The 16260-nt window shown below is 42.0% G+C and overlaps 1 protein-coding gene across 1 annotated transcript in view; it reads left to right on the forward strand.

Moving 5' to 3' along the window:
* Positions 1-1123: 1123 nt before the first annotated feature.
* magi1b (membrane associated guanylate kinase, WW and PDZ domain containing 1b) overlaps positions 1124-16260 on the forward strand; it is a 139054-nt gene continuing 123917 nt past the window's right edge. Inside the window, exon 1 of the mRNA XM_085456046.1 lies at positions 1124-1969. Coding sequence (XP_085312172.1) covers positions 1660-1969 — 310 coding nt within the window. The 5' untranslated portion in view covers positions 1124-1659. The remainder of the gene's footprint in view (positions 1970-16260) is intronic.

Below are 16260 nucleotides of genomic sequence, written 5' to 3' on the forward strand. Positions count from 1 at the left end.
GCATTTACTATTTCCCCGTCCCATCCAGGCCACTAGTTTTCTCTCTCTTTTTTTTTTAATCTGCTGGGACTAAGAGTGCTTTACTGTTATTTTTAGGTTGGAAAAAAAAAGTTCATCTGCCGCTCCCAAGGTGAGAAGCCCGGCACATGTGATTCCATTAGGCAGTCTATCTATATATGTCCATCTCCATTATTATTTTTAAGCATCTCTCAGATTCTTAGATGTGGATCAACAAGTATTTGTGTTTAACAAAAACAGTAGCTAGGGATACAACTAAGTATGTAAATAGTACCGTCTCAGGCGTAAAGAGATTGCATAAGCAGAGAGGGGAGGTTTCAGCCAAACATTAAAACATGGTTTGACACCTGTCTAACCTGAAATACAAGAATTCCAGACGTATGCGTGATCACAGGGTTAACCTCTGACTCACTATGTTAGGAAATCAGCATTTCAGTCAGATTCATTATATCAAAGCTCGATGGATACTGCACATTCTATAATTTTACCAGGAAGCGCACTTTAATTTAATTTGAACCGACTGAAATAAACAAACTGACACCAGGCTCTAATTTAGGGAAAGCCAAAAACCTCTTTCTCACTACAGCAGCACGCATGCGCTCTTTAAAGCGCTGCGTTCAAATACCCTTTTTGGAGTCTGACATTCAGTACTCGAAGTTATTTTGACAGCACTTCAACTCACCGTGACCATGTTGATACTGTAAATACTAATGTTGTAAATCACGCAGAGAGGTCTTTAAAGAAAACACGTGAAGGGTCATTTTTTTCAGTTTGTGCCCGATGATAAATTATTTAAGTCGCGTACTTGAGTCCACAGTGAAGTGTCAATTTAGGCGCTACGTTTGGTTACAGTCGTGATTTAAAGGTGTCGAACATTATTACCACAGAGCATTACACACACTGTACCATATTTTTTATAAGTTCCATCATAATTACATATAACTTAAATGTAAATTTCAAACTACAACCAAGCTGAAACACTGGGAAATGACCTGTAGTATCTGTGGCTTGTGGACGAGTGAAGAGTTCGCACAGGTTATTCACGTGACCTCTTCGTGAACGCATAAAAATCCGACAGCACCTGAACGCAGCACGGACAGCAACACATCCCCAGCACCAGAGTGGGAATGATTTTCAGCTCCACGCACCAGAGCGACGTACCTGGTTAAAGGAGTTCTGGACGCAGTCGACTGTGGATAAAGTGGGGTCTGCGGATACGGGCAGAGGAGGAGTGAAGTCTCTTTTAGCAGGAAGAGAGGAAGGAAAACCTTTAAAAGTGAGTTTTGAAAACAACCGAGAGGATTTAAGAAGTGGACGCGAGCCGTGAGTGGGAGCGTGGCAGATGTAGGGTGACAACAGTAAAGGAGGATTAAACCGGAGGGGATGTTAAGAAAAGTGATGAGAATAACCGCACAGTAAGGAGTGATTTCAGCGCAGGCAGGAATGGCTTGATTCGGGACCTGTACTGTCAGAGGCGCTCATGTTTCTGTGGGAGAGAAAGAAAGTTTTCTGCGCGTCCCTCGGATACAAATCTACTTTTTAACGAGCAGGAGAGAGACAGGGACTGCTGTGACTGTGTTCCCCCCCCAACCCCGGTGGCAGAGTCCGGCCGGTTTGGCGTCGGCTCGTTAACTGTTCGCAATGTCCAAACCCGCGCTGAAGAAGAACCACTGGACCTCCAGGGTGAACGAGGTCTCCGTGTCCAAAGATGCCCGCGGTGAGCTCAACGTGCCGCTGCGTGGCGGCGCGGAGAACGGAGAGTTCGCCTACATTGGACCGCTGAACCACAATGCGGTGGTGTACAAAAGTGGGAAACTGGGTGAAGGGGAGCTGCTGCTCGAAGTGGAGAATCTCTCGATTTCGGGATTACCCCTGTACGACATATACACCGTGCTAAAGAACTGCAAAGGACCCGCCAGGTTTAAAACTGTCAGGCAAGGTAAGACAAAAGGTGAGGCTGCAAAACTTCTGCGCTTTTATTGGTGTGCGTTTAACGGGTTTGTCCCAAGTTTGATTTCTTGCTTTCTTTTTTTAAACAGCTTCATCTAAATGGAAACTTTTGATTCATTGAGGTTAATTTTCAGTTGAAATAAACCCATAGAACTTTACAATGAATACTAAAACTTGAGGAAGTTGTGACATTTAATAGCTGCGGAACCGTTTAATGTCACATTTAATTGGCAGATTTGTGAATGGCTTTTTCTTTTTTTAAGTTGAAGTAGCCGGGCCTGGTTTTCTCCCCAACAGGGAATGCCACCTGTCTGGTTCAGGGACATGGAAACCCCACAGGCTTCACACACGTTGTTTATTCAGCTTTCCTTTGTGTGTTCTCACTTTCCCAGCTGTTGAGGAAGCACAAATGGTGAAGAAAGTCCAAAATATTGCGTACATTCCAACCTACTGGAGAATTACATCCAGCACTAGGAGCAGTAATGCTTAGAGGTGCTACTTTAAATTCATTTAGGCCTTCTTAAGATGTGTCTGTTTCCTATACTTTACCTGATGACTTCTCAAACAGGCTCGACAGGGAGCACTTCTTTTAACACCTAACAGGAAAGGGAACATCAGGCACCTTACAAAAATGCGAGCATCCGGCCAGTGTGGCTGCTCTAGCCTTCGGTTTATGGTCATCTTGACTCAGCGGGGCTGGGAGGTTTGACACTGAGCCGCTCTGACAGGCTCCCAGCGTGGCAACGCAAACCGCTGAAGGGATGCTCGGAAGTCAGCCCGGGACACGCAGAGACTTCTTTTAGACATGGACAAAAGAGCAACAACTCTTTTCAAGGGCGACCTTACATGTAGATAACCTGTGAAGGCCGCCGGCCGTGCTGGTGGGTCTGCTCTGAGGTTGCTTTGGTAAATGTGTAGCTTTTCTCATTTATTTCAGGACAGTCCTCCGATCATCATCGTGCACTGTTCTTAAGGTGTGGTGCTCTGTTGTTGCGCAACATCTTTTATTTTAAAGGAAACCTGGTACTGAATATCTGAACATCCTCTTAGAGACGAGGAGCAGAGGGCTTATTTTAACAATGCTAAAGGCCACTGCTACCTCTGGGTGCTCAGATTTATTTACAATAGCGTGCTCCGAGAGCAGATTTTCATTTTAAACAAATGCTGCTCAATCATATTCCACCGATTAGTTCCTCACTTCAGACTGAGGTTTGGCTATCAAGTCAAATTAACTGTGAGTGGTAATGTTTGAATTGAAACTTTCAAGCTTTGGTCTTTAAATTTAGAAACGTGTCTTTGGAATTTTGCATCTTTATTGTGGCACAGATGATGTACTTTATTTATTTATTTAGGCAGGGATGTCAAACTGATATTATGTTGTGGACCACAGAAAGCCTGTTTTTGATCTCACATGGGCCAGACCAGTGAAAGTGTCCTCTTTGCCACTATACAGAAGTTTAACTACACATTTAAAGAAGTGCTATTTCAACAGTGTGGCCACGGGGGAGGTCTTTGTTAATATGTAAAGCTGTAAAACTAAATAAAGTCAATTAAAACTCCAAAAGTTCCCTTTCCAAAGCCATCCAATGAGTGTTTGCTGGCCCAATTCTGGCTCCTGGACCATATTTTTGACACTCCAGATTTTAAGGTCTTGTTTTCACTTACCAGCTAAATTATACCTGTGTTCAGGTTGGAGGTGGGTGGGTAGCTTTGCCGGTGACTCCAAAACATCACAGAATTCTGTTGGCTTGACTTCACAGCAGCCATTTTATGCTGTTGAGTGTTATTTATATAATTTACAATGTCTCTGTTCAAATAAAGTTTTTATAGTTCACGCCCATGTTTTCCCTTCTGTGTCGTGTCCAAATGACTCGTTTAAGAAGGAACAATAATACAAGAACAGCGAGAGAAGAAGAAGAAGTCGTCGATCATTCTCAGTCTGTGTATTCTCACACAGTCTAAAGTGGGGTCGAAAGGTAAAATATGGCAGCTCATGTGCTGACTAACACCCCGATTTCTTTTTTGTGGTGAAATTCTAGGCCTGACTGTCTCGCAGCGTGACTGCTGCTTGAACCCAGTAACCAACTAGATAGAAATAAGCCATGAAATCACATGCCGATTAATGCCAACAGTGGCGCTGCTGTGAAGAAGCAAAAACAAACTGAAATGGATTGTCAAACGCGCGTAAACAAAATGTTTGGGATTCCAGCAAAGAAGCAAATCTAGTCGAGCTGTAGCAGCAGAAGCCTCGCTACCATGCGTCGCCCTGCTGAGGGCGTGGAATAGAAAGGAAAAGTGAAGGAACTGATGCGATTGGTGCCCTTGTGTTTTCAGTCGTTTGTCTGTGGAGTCTTAGGCTTTAAGATCTTTCCTTCCTGTAAACAGGAAGTAACTGGTCAATTTTTTTTAATCACTTTCTAGGGAATCACCTGCACAAGTCCAGACCCGTTCTCTCTAGTTTGTAATGATTTATTAGGATAGGAAGGAGATTCTGTTCTCACTTTGGGCTAATCAGAACCCCCATCCCTTTTTCGTTTTCTTCATTCATCTGGGAATGTCGGGTGTCACTGCTGTACAACGTCACATGATCAGACTCCATTTCAAGTTTTTAATAATTCACGCTGTCAGGGAATTTCCCCTCCCTAATCAGCCTTAATTGAGAAAATATGCTTGGCAACAAGGGCCATCTGCAAAATCTAAGTCACCTAATTTTACCCGGAGCTTGTGCCATTTTCTCACTTTAATCAAGCGAGATGTGAGGAGAGGTACTGCTTCGTTGTCTTGGCTCGCTGATACACACTCAGACTTTCATGTTGACTGCCAGCTCTATAAAGAGGAGGGGGGAGGGTTTCCAATACTGAATACTGTGTTGTCTGGACTTTCTATAGACCTGTGAGCATGCAAGGGCATTTCTAATCTGAGCTGATAAGGAGCTGCAACCAGCTCCACTGCTGAGTTTTTTTATGTTATGTTTGTTTTGGGTATCGGTGAGAAAGCAACACACACACACACACACACACACACACACACTGCAGGAGACACACCCTTAGAACCACTGCTGAGGCCAAACCATCAGATGTCCACTTCAGTGTATACTGAAGCTGTGGGAGAATAACTGGATTATGTAATTAGGGACTATTATAAACATGGACATGCACTCTTAACTCTTCACCCTTTCGAAACAAGCAGCTGATGACTCTGTCACAATGTAGTTTAATGCTCACACACACACACACACACACACACACACACACACACACACACACACACACACACACAGTGCTGTGTTTGAAAGAAAGCATGCACATTATAAAAAAAACTTCACCAGCTGATCAACCCTGAAACTTCTTTATGGCTAATCTTCCTAAGAAGATGACTGTCTGCTCCACATATGTAAACAAACTATGGATGATACACACATGCTTATAGGAACAGACAATCACATCAGAGAGGCTTTGAGATGGGACCAGATTAATGTCGTGCCCGCGCTGGTGTTAGTACTTAAGCTGGACGCTTTAACGATACTGTATATGATCTACAGTCGGGATTGTATTTAGGCTTAAAGTTGAGGGTGGATGAAGTGTATACTGATAATAGTAATTGTATTATGCTAGGAAGTGTAGCCAGTGACGATTCTCAGAAGTGTTTGTAATGCAAGTGACTGTTAATGTTTGTTTTCTGGACATGACCAATGGCACAGTGGCCCAGAGTTCACGGGTTTCCCCAGGCAGGAGTTATGGTGTGTGTTCCTTTTAGTCGGCACAATCACACACACAAGAAATAAGATTGGATTCCTCTTCACCAGCCATTTTGCTACCTGACTAATCAGGAAACTCCAGTCTTACAGCTTCTCAGCAGTGTATTTCTTTCCAAACTTCATTATATCACAGAGCTGCCCGTGATGGACGAGGCCTTACCAGCTATAAATTCCTGGAAGCAGAAAATATTCCATCCCATTCGTATGGAGGCGCGAGCTGTTAACTACGACTCTCGTGCTCAAATTTACAACACTGTGTCACTGCATTAACTCCAGACTCCCTGTGTGTGTGCGCGTGTGTGTGTGTGCACGCACAAGCATTTCTGGCAGGGATCGCATATGGAAGTGTTTATTTCCTCTCTCTCAGCAGGGTGTTGAACAACCCTCTTTGCCCACACCCGTTTTCTACTTTTGTATTCTCTGCTGATGGCTTGGAGCGACTTTATTTCCTCCCTTATAGTGTGCCGTAGGGAATTTCAGCGTTAATTTCAGGGTCTTTGTATTTGCTCAAATGTGTGTGCAGGTGAGGGCGAAAAGGAGACTATGAGAGGAGTTGTGTGTGTGTGTGTGCAGTGTAAGCATCTTGCACACTTTGAGTTTGCTCAGCTTGATCTCTACATTTAGACGCACTGGAGGAACACTCCCTCACCAGCTAAATAGACCATGAAATGCTGTCTCACTTAAGCAGCGCTTTTTATAATCCCACTAAGAGGAGCACGTATGTATGCATGTGCCATATTCTCTCTTGTTTGCATTGTAGTCTGTTGTATTGACAATGAATGGGCATTGGTCACACTTGGCATTTGCAGTTACACAGCCTGTCAGGAAAAGAGAAAGGGCAACTAATTAATGGTAGTTCAGCAGGGTGGGAGAGGAAGTTGTCTTTGAAGACCGCCCTGATCCATCCTTCTCAAATGTACAGTAGAGATGGGGGAAATGTTTCCGAAACTTTTAAACAAAGGTGATGTCGGGAGCGTTGGGTCTTTTAAGCTTTAGTTGACTGCCTTATCACGTGTCCTCTGCACAGGAAATGGAAACCTTTAGGCAGAGTTGTGACTTTTGTAGCTATTATTTAGGAAGTAGGTGAAGAGCTCACCCACTTCCTCCAGGATACTAGTCTAACTCCAAACCAGTTCTAACAAACCAATTAACTTGCTCTTTTTTCAGTGGTTTCTGCTTGACAGTTTGTAACAGAGTCATTTGTCAAACCATGAAATAATGAGCTGCTCATGAGTTTCATACACACTGAAGGGGAAAACCACAGGCTTAATATTGTGCTGCTTTGGTTCAGTGAAGTAACTCTTGACCTAGTCAAAGTGTGGGATGAGTTGACAAATCTGCCCAAAAGCTCTTTACCAATTCTCCCAATACCTGGTTAACATAATCCATCATCAGAGTAGGTGAACATCTTCATAAAATGCTTTCTTCGTGGAGTGTACAGGGTAGAGCCTGACCCATATATGACTTTTAAGAATGACACCGATATTTTGGTGATTTTAAAAATCTGGTGATGAGGTGATTTTTATTTTTTATTTTTTTGGCTTTCTGTCAGAGACATGAAGCACAAACAGTTTTTCTAACATATGTCATCATTATGTATATTTATTTATGAGTTATTAAAAATATTACAACAATGCAGTTTAAAGATAGTTTTTCAGTTTTATTGTCACAACACGTTGTTTATTTACACTTGTGATGTGTTGCCAATAGGGACGTTGCTGAGCGCCTACAGGTAGACAAACTATACAACATCAACACTCATAACTTGCTTGATGGGTGTTTCTCTTCTTTACCTTTTTACAAAAAAGTCACATATTGGTGGTTGTAAAGGGTGATACTAATACTCTGATTCTGCTATTATATCAATATGGTTCAAGCTGAGTGTTTAAATTTGTATTTTTTATTTTTATTTTTTTTTAAATTGCAGATTTTTAGTGTCTGGACTGATGGGTGAAAACATCTGTAAATTTAAGACTGCTTGGCCTTACAGAATCTGCCTTTTTACTAGAGCGCGACCAGTACTAGATTTTAAAGAAAAAAAAAAAGATCATGTTGATAAATGGGTCTGTTAAATTTGTTTGTAACAATGAATCATCTAAGCTAGTTGACTCTGCTCAGCTGTCATGCTACTCTGCACGTGCTGCATACAGTCTGGAGTATTGCATTGTAAACTATGGCAATTTGGTTTGTGACCTGTGTGACGGCATCATGTGTCTTTCTTTTTCTGCACCATGTTCCATTAAATAAGACGTTTTATTACGGTTGCATAAATGAAGCATATGTGTATTCATGCATGTATGTATGTATGCATGTGCTTATGTACGCACGTACACACACGTGTGTGTGTGTGTGTGTGTGTGTGTGTGTGTGTGTGTATATCTGTATATATATATTTATGTATATTATCTAAACTTTGTACCGAGATGCCAACTTTGTCACATCAGTTGTTTCTTTTGTTGTTGTTGTTTGTGTCAGGAATTCGATGAAATGCGAACGTGTGTGTGCGTGTGTGTGTCTGTTTGCATCCCCATCTGTGTGTTTGTGTGCGACATTGGCTGACATGGCCAAGTATTTCTGTCAGCTCTGCTGCTGTAAAGCTCAGATGAGATGTGGTTATGCCTCCAGCTGGCGTAACTAGGAAGCGAAATGACGAGATCGGTCGTGGCTGTGAGCATTATTAATATGGTTGAGACTAGTCCTAGAAGCAAGTTGATGTGCCCACAAAAAATGCAGGGTGACTCTTGAAAAGTTGGTTTTATAACTTGTTTTAAATCAACAGAGACTGTATGATTTTACGTTGGGGCTCTCTAACTTTTCTTTCTCACGTTAAACTTCTTGAGATACTTAAGGAGTTAATTATTGTCATTAAAGCGAATCAGCTTGTTATCGTTGTAGTTGTGGTTGCACCGAGAATGTCTGTCCTTTACCTCTCAGCCTCCTGTAAAGGTCCTTTCCCTCCCCAACCTGTTTCCTCTTTTCTTTACCTTTAATTACACTATGGTTGAAGCTGTGGGGTCCGTTTACACAAATCCCATTAAAGTCAAGTCTTTGGGAAGCTTACTCACGCACATTCACATGCACACGTAGACAAAAGAAGGGGGTATAAACAGTTTAAGGAACGGTCCAGCCCTGATTAAGGGGATTTAGACTTGAGTCTGTCTGATTGGCCACGGCTGTGAGCACGCATCCATGCTCACAGCCTTAAAGTCTTAGTGTTCCTGAACTAGGACTTACATGACACACAACACTTCTCAAAGCTGCTGCCTTTTTGGTCATCTTACCTGCCTCCATTCCCCTCCTTTGCTCTCTTTATCTTTTCCTTCTCAAGCCTTAATTTCTTCTCCCTCCCTACTTATTGTCATCTGAACGTGGGAATAGTGGGGCTTAATAATGAGCAGACCGTTATGACGGACATCCCCTCCCCAAGCCTAACCCTTTTTTTAAAAACTTCCTTTTTTTTTTCTGTAGAAGTATCCTAATGAAAAGAGAAGTTGAACGGGCCATTTTTCAGTAGTTGCAGATGGTAGCATATGGAAAAGCATTCAGGAGTGTCTCATGTGGCTAGAAGTCACTGGGATGTGAGAATGTGATGGATCGTGGCAAAAAAGACGAAGATTTAATTCAGTGGTTTATAGCTGGAGAAGGTTGTCTTAGCAGCCGACTTGGCTTTTGTCTTGAGCTAACAAAACCGACCTGAAAGCATCTAAAGCTCACTAACTCATGCCTAATGTCTTGAATGTGAAGAATAATGCAGTGAGTTTGAAATTTCTTTTAAACAAGCAACCTTTTGTCAAGAAAACTACCTAATAACATGTGCTTTCGCAACCCAAAAACCATTATTACATCCCGCTGTTTTCCTTTGAACATTCAGAGTTAAGAAGATGCAGACAGTCCCATCTGAAATTGTGACCGTAACAGGTGCTGAAGCAGCCTTGATTAGAAAAGCATGTGGCTCCTACAATTAGCTGGAAACTTTCAAGACGCCAAGTGGATTTGATAATTTTTATTATGGTGGGGTAGCTCTGATGTTCAGCAATAATCAGCAGCAAACTTCCTGAGCAGCTAGCAGCCAAGTGACGCCGTCCTCTATCACAACTATCTGCTTTCTTCTGGTTGGATTGTGTGATTGCATCGGCTGTGCTTGTGTATCCCCCTAAAGCAGTGCATTCATGGCATGACTCAGTCACTTCAGAAGCAAGTGAAACTCAAGTTTCTGGTATTTTTAATGCCCTTACAGCATTACACATGCTGGGTGATTGCATTTAATCACAATTCAAAATGTATGTTTTACCTTTAACATTTGAACACGTATATTTTCACAATGTCTTTCTCCTCTTCCACCACTGGTCTCTTTTCTCCTTGTTCATTTCCACCTCATCCTCTTCCTCCCCACCTCAGGCTTATTCTTCTGAGTTGAAGTCGGTGCTCTAACACAGCGGTCCCCAACCCCCAGGCCACATTTGGTACCGGGCCGTGAGAGTTGAGGCTCAGGTGTGAAATTGATGGTTTTCAGGGTTTTTATTGTTATTTTTTTTATTTTTTATTGTTGACTCTTTTTGGTACAGGTACTCATTTTATTTTGTTGTATTTATCTGCAACACCTTAAAGGCTGGTCCATGAAAATATTGTCGGACATAAACCGGTCCGTGGCGCAAAAAAGTTTGGGGACCGCTGCTCTAACACAATAAAACATGCTTATTAGGGGTGCAACGATACACAAAATTCGCGGTTCGGTTCGATACTTTGGTGTCACGGTTCGATATTTTTTCGATACAAAAAAAAATGTTCATGCCTTTTTAATTTGTCATTTATTAAATTTTCACGGCACATTCCGCACCACATCTCTGTGCGTTCATCATTTGTTTGAAGCCAGCTCACCTCCTGCAACTACTTTTCCGAGAATACGCGCTTCTTTTGTGGTTCGGACTCCTGACATTTCTTTGGAGGTGGAGGAACATCACAGTAATTGCTTAAAGGAGTTTGCTTCTTCGACATCTTTAAGAGTTCTAAACAAATGTCTGTCCTCCTCCTGAAAATCTTATGTATGCAAACACTCGTTGCAACTTATCTTGTGTGCGTTTTTTATTTTGACAGCGAATGCGCACCTGCGGACCACTTATGTGCAGCCCTGGTTATTTAGCTCGTCATATTGCAGCCACAGAAATTCTTTTGTCCGTGAAACCATAAAGCTGCACTTTCTTTTTGCCTTATAGTCTGATTTGTCATAACTTCTCCGTTTTGTGGTAAGCTTTTCTTTGGCTGTCACTTCTTCACCCTGACCTGTCTTATTTGGCTCAGCAGAACTAAAATATATATCCTGCTGCTTTTACACACACACTCACATAACGCTCAGCGATTCTCTGCACGATCAACCTCTCACATGTTTAAGCTGCGGGAGATTTCACTTGTCATGTTTGCATAGTAAGCTAACGATTAATAAGACGATGTCAGAGGAATTGGTGCACAAATTATCATCACTCACAGATCAGTGCTGTCGCTCTCTATACACAGTTCGCGCGATTGCAAAGTGAAAGCAAAAAACAAGCGCAAATTCAAACGCGACTTCAATATGTCACATATTGACAGTGGCTCACCGATGCCAATGACATAATTACCCAGCTACATTTCTGAAAGAATGCAAAAGCATTGACATATATTTTTCCTTCCTACAATAGCCCGACGGGCAGGGCAGAGATAGATTCTGGTAGCCCGACTGGAAAAATCGCTAGCCCCGGGACGTCGGGCTAGCGATATTGCAAGCCCTGTATCTGATTGAGGAATCACTCATCTTTGGAAAAGAGAGTTTATTACAGAGAAATGGCTCTTTCCCAAATAAAAGCTATACTATCCGCTTCTTCTGGGCTATATTCTCAGCAGCATATAAAACATATCAGGTCCCCATAAGGAGACTCATGTGCTAACGGCTGTCTAAATGACTCAGGTAAAGTTTGTAGCATGCATGCTTGTTGTTTTTGTCTGCTTCCACTTGTCTTTGCACTAGGATGATGTCGGCGTAAATGTGCAGTCATATTCGTTGTGTTCCCACTAGTGCTGTCAGCGTAAATCTCGTTGAAATGACCTTAACGCCACAACACGGCAAATCTCCGTTAACGAGCTACCGCAGATCGCCCCGTGCGTGGGGCTGGACGGCCAACACGTTAACGAGCTAACTGCGCTAACACACTAGCTCCCACCCATGTAATTGAGCATTGCATGGCACATCCAACATACTGTTTTACTTTAGTCCATGACTGCTTACCTTCAGGGTCATACGTCACATGAAAACCAAAATAATTCCAAACGCCAGATCTGAATGAGGGTGGGGGAGGTTCAATTTGCCATGTTGCAAGGAGAGCTTAACTTCTGTCTCGCTAGCTTGCCCTGCACTCAGTGAATCTGCGTTCGACTACTCCGTCTATGCTGCACTGTCGAGCGCAGATCCACTGAGCGCTCAACACAGACAGCATCGTCAGAAGGAAAGTTGATAAAACAAATTAAAATTTTTGTATTGTTCAATACATATGTGTACTGAACCGAAAGCACTGTATCGAACGGTTCAATATCGATACGAGTATCGTTGCACCCCTAATGCTTATGTATTCCCAATATTTTTGCAGTTAGCCCTCCCTACTCTGATCTCCAGATGGCTGACAACAAGTCAGCTAAACAGCAGCACATCATGCCAGCAAGGGGCTTGAATGACCTGAAGTCAGACTCTCACTCTGATAAACAGTTTGATTACATTCTCACATCATATGAGAGTTTAAGTGTCCGAGTCCAACAATGTTAGAGCCGCTGGAAAGAAAGTTTTACTAGCGTGACTAACAGCAGCTAACGCCAGCTACCAGCAGCTAAAACAGCTGCACTTCCCAGCAGAAAACTTCTGGATATTCTCAATAACTCACTTAGTATCACTGTTATTGGACAGAAGTTAACTTCAGTTACTTATCAGTTTATACTGGACTCCTATCACAAAGTTTTATAGCCTCATCCAGAGCACAGAGATGTGGACACCCGGCATATTGACAATGTAGACATATTTACAGCTGAGGTAAACAGCGAAGTGAAAGCCTGCATGCAATACAGATTAACGGTGGCCAGAGATGAATGTCCTACAGCAGCCACCATAGCTAGGATTATGCACTTGAATTTGAATATAGGGGTCCTGTGGCTCAATACGTATCAACAGAACCATCAAACACTTCAGTGAAACTATTCATGAACTGATATTTAGAAATACTACTGAATTTCTAAATATCAGTAAGTAGGCAGACTACTAATGTCTAGAACAGTTCTGAAACAATGTGTTTTTGAACCATTTAGAGATATTTTAAAGTCTCACTAAAACTTAATGAGCTCAGATGGAATTGCATGCAGCGCTGACCCAGATGAGCTCACTTTGTTTCAGTTAAAAGGCCTCAATTTGAGTAGTTAAACTGACTTTTTAATTTCATTATTTATTTTTTTGTAGTTCTGGGAATTCTTTTGTATAATTTTGACTTGTTAAATTCTCACTGTAATTTGCCCGCTACATGCAGAGAAAAACTAACAAGGTGGAAGGTCTAATAAACCTTTTTGACTCTGTGCGATCTTGAGTAAACCAGGCACAAAACACTGATGAGGGTCACGCAACTAACAATTTATCATCCAAACAGCTAATGTCTGTCTAAGGACTCCTGTCCACCCTGTGGTCATAGCAAGTGTGGTTTCGTTTGTGATTATACAAATAATTTGCAGATAGCATCTGATCTGATTCTGAGTGATTGGGCACGGCCTTGAGAGCACAGTACAGCTCTGGGACAGGCTGGCTCCTTTGGTTGTCTTTGTGTCGCTGGGCACCGTAGCAGCACAAAGTTATGCTGAACATTTGTGTGTGTGATAGTGGAACATAAAGGTCAGTAATTCATATGGACCCTTAAAGGTCAGTACACAATATGGTATGAAAGCTACGTTATAAAGTCTTTGTCCTCCACTTTCTTCAACAGGCCTGCTCAGGCAGTGAGTAAAATTGTAACAGCTTAATGATGGCATCTTAATTAGACAAGCGGAGACTAATTAGCAAAGACAGGAAAAGGATTGAGTCTTAATTAAGAGGTTACTGGTGTCCATCTACTCTCACTGCTGTCGTCATCAGTTACAGATGTTAACGTCTGAAACCTCTGTTTATTTGAGAACTCCACCACCCTCTATACACGTGCGTCAAACTTCAGAAGTTCCTTACGATCGTGACAGATGTAGGAATTAAAAGTTTAAGGCTGGTATTGTAGCACTTTATATGCAAACTTAAACACCTTTACAATTATGATAATCCACTTATTTAAAGGCAGAGTGCACATCCTTGCCATGACTTTGTCTTTTCTTTTTCTCCATAGCTCCTGTGTGCATTTGACTCAGTTAAATCTTAAGGTAGATTTTGCACTACCTCCCAAAGCAGGTGTGATATGGATTCATCACAGCAGTCTGACACAACTGGAGCCTACAACACGCTGTTTGATGCGGAATTGGTTACTTTACACTCGTATCAATGAAACACCAGGCAAACATATGCAACAGGTTGTTTTGCTTTAGTCGGCAAAAGTTATTTTGGTCAGGCTCAGTCTCCACTTTATGTTATGAGCTGGGGGAAGGGGGGACTCAACATGCAAAACTTGCAAAACAAATACATGATTACATCCTGGTTCATAAGGTACACTATACTGGAATTAAAAGTAAAAAAAAAAGGTAGTATTTAAAGTATAATGGGTTCATGCAGCAAAAATAAGTCACCCCAGGCATGCCTTTAACAAATGCACGATGACAGCTAAGTGAAGTCCTTGCAACTGCAAGGTCAGTAAAAAGTGCAGAGGGTTACTTAAAATGTATTTTGTATTGATTAACTTTTTTTTTATGTTTCATTCTATCTTATATAGGCTAACATATAGGCTTCACACCATCCACTACTCGTGTTACTGGCTTTGTTTCCTTTCCTACACTGCACTGAACAAATACTGACATAAGCTTTGTTTTACTGCTCAGATTTGAATATAGACTTTACTGAAACAATGTAGACTCATTGAAAACAGGCTGTAAACTTTTGTAGTTGTAACTGAAGTAAAATGCAGGCATCACAAGCTAACAACTGGTCTTTACTAGAGACTGCATTATCAAATTGGGGCAGAGCTGTGTGTACGTGTGTGTGTGTTCATGGCATCTAAATTTGTCACTTAACTCTCTGAAATCAAATCTCCCACTGTAGTGTTACATTTGTGATGTGATGGTATGCCGAGTGTCCAGTTGTGTGCACTGCATCGAGCCTTATCAGATACCCATACACATAAATGGTAACATAAACCTGTGTTATCATGCCTGTATGTTCAGTTTATATTCTTGTCGCTAAGTAATGACCCATTACTACCTTTTCTGTGGGGTGAAATTCATACACTTGCATAAACGTACATGAAAATAATTACACAACTTTTTTTCTTTTTGCTTAATAAATGGACATCATTAACTTTGCATGAGCGCACACACACACAGACACAAACACCCCCTCCCACAGTTTCCCCGTGCTCTGCGGTGTGCAGGAATGCAGTGTTTACATAGCTAGGCCTGGCCCATATCAGTAACTTGGTCTCTCAGGTGTCTGCTGTGTGTCAGTAGCAGTTATTTTACAGGCCACAGTATAGTCAGTACTCCAGCCAATGCTGCTGCAAATTGACTTCTGAATTACTAGAAAGATTCCAAATTAATAGCATTTATTGTTGCAGAAAAATTTGTGGCCCGTTTAAAAGAAGGGGGATAAAAACTTTGAGCGCGTTGATAAAGTTGTGCCTTCAGCGTAAATACTTCATACAAATGTGACGCGTATTCTTGCAGAAAACCCATAAAAATGAGTCTATGCGCTGTGAGTGAGTGCCATACGGACTGCTGAGCAGAATTTCTTTCTCACCACTCCTGGAAGTGACTTCCTCAGCCAACTGCATCATTGTAACAGCAATGTGCAGCATCAGCATGCTTTTTTTAATATGTCTCTTTGAGATCCCCAGCCCTTCCTCCTCCCTCTGCGATGTTCCCAATGAATGCACCTTACCGTGAACTGCTGTGAAATGACAGTTCCTATACTGGTGATGTATTGCACCAATCTGTTTAACACACTGAGAATCACCATTTTCTTAAAAACCCATTGGCACAAATAGGGGGAAGCTTGCTGGTGAGCACTTGAAGGCCCTTCATGTCATCATGCTCTACTGGGCTCCAGAGCTCATGAATTAGACAAGAAATCTAATTTCCCTGTGGGGCTCTTGGGTCTGAGTACACGCAGACACACTGTTTCTTTTCAGGGGTAGTTGATTTCTATATCTTCTTGATGTAAATGGGCTGATAAGAGGACAGTTGGAACTGGATTGTGGCCTAGTTGCGTGCTGAGTCACTATGGACAAGTAGTACACGCTTTCTGTCACATTGAGTGGAGTCAACATCTTGGAGTCGACTTCTCACAACTGGGGACAGTGTTACTGTGAGAGTTTATTACAAGTGTTGAAGTGCGTTAGTCTCAA

Source organism: Copadichromis virginalis, linkage group LG5, assembly GCF_057382275.1.
Source record: "Copadichromis virginalis isolate Kocher_CV1m ecotype Utaka linkage group LG5, C_Virginalis_male_GT1.1, whole genome shotgun sequence".
NCBI classification, from domain to species: Eukaryota; Metazoa; Chordata; class Actinopteri; order Cichliformes; family Cichlidae; genus Copadichromis; species Copadichromis virginalis.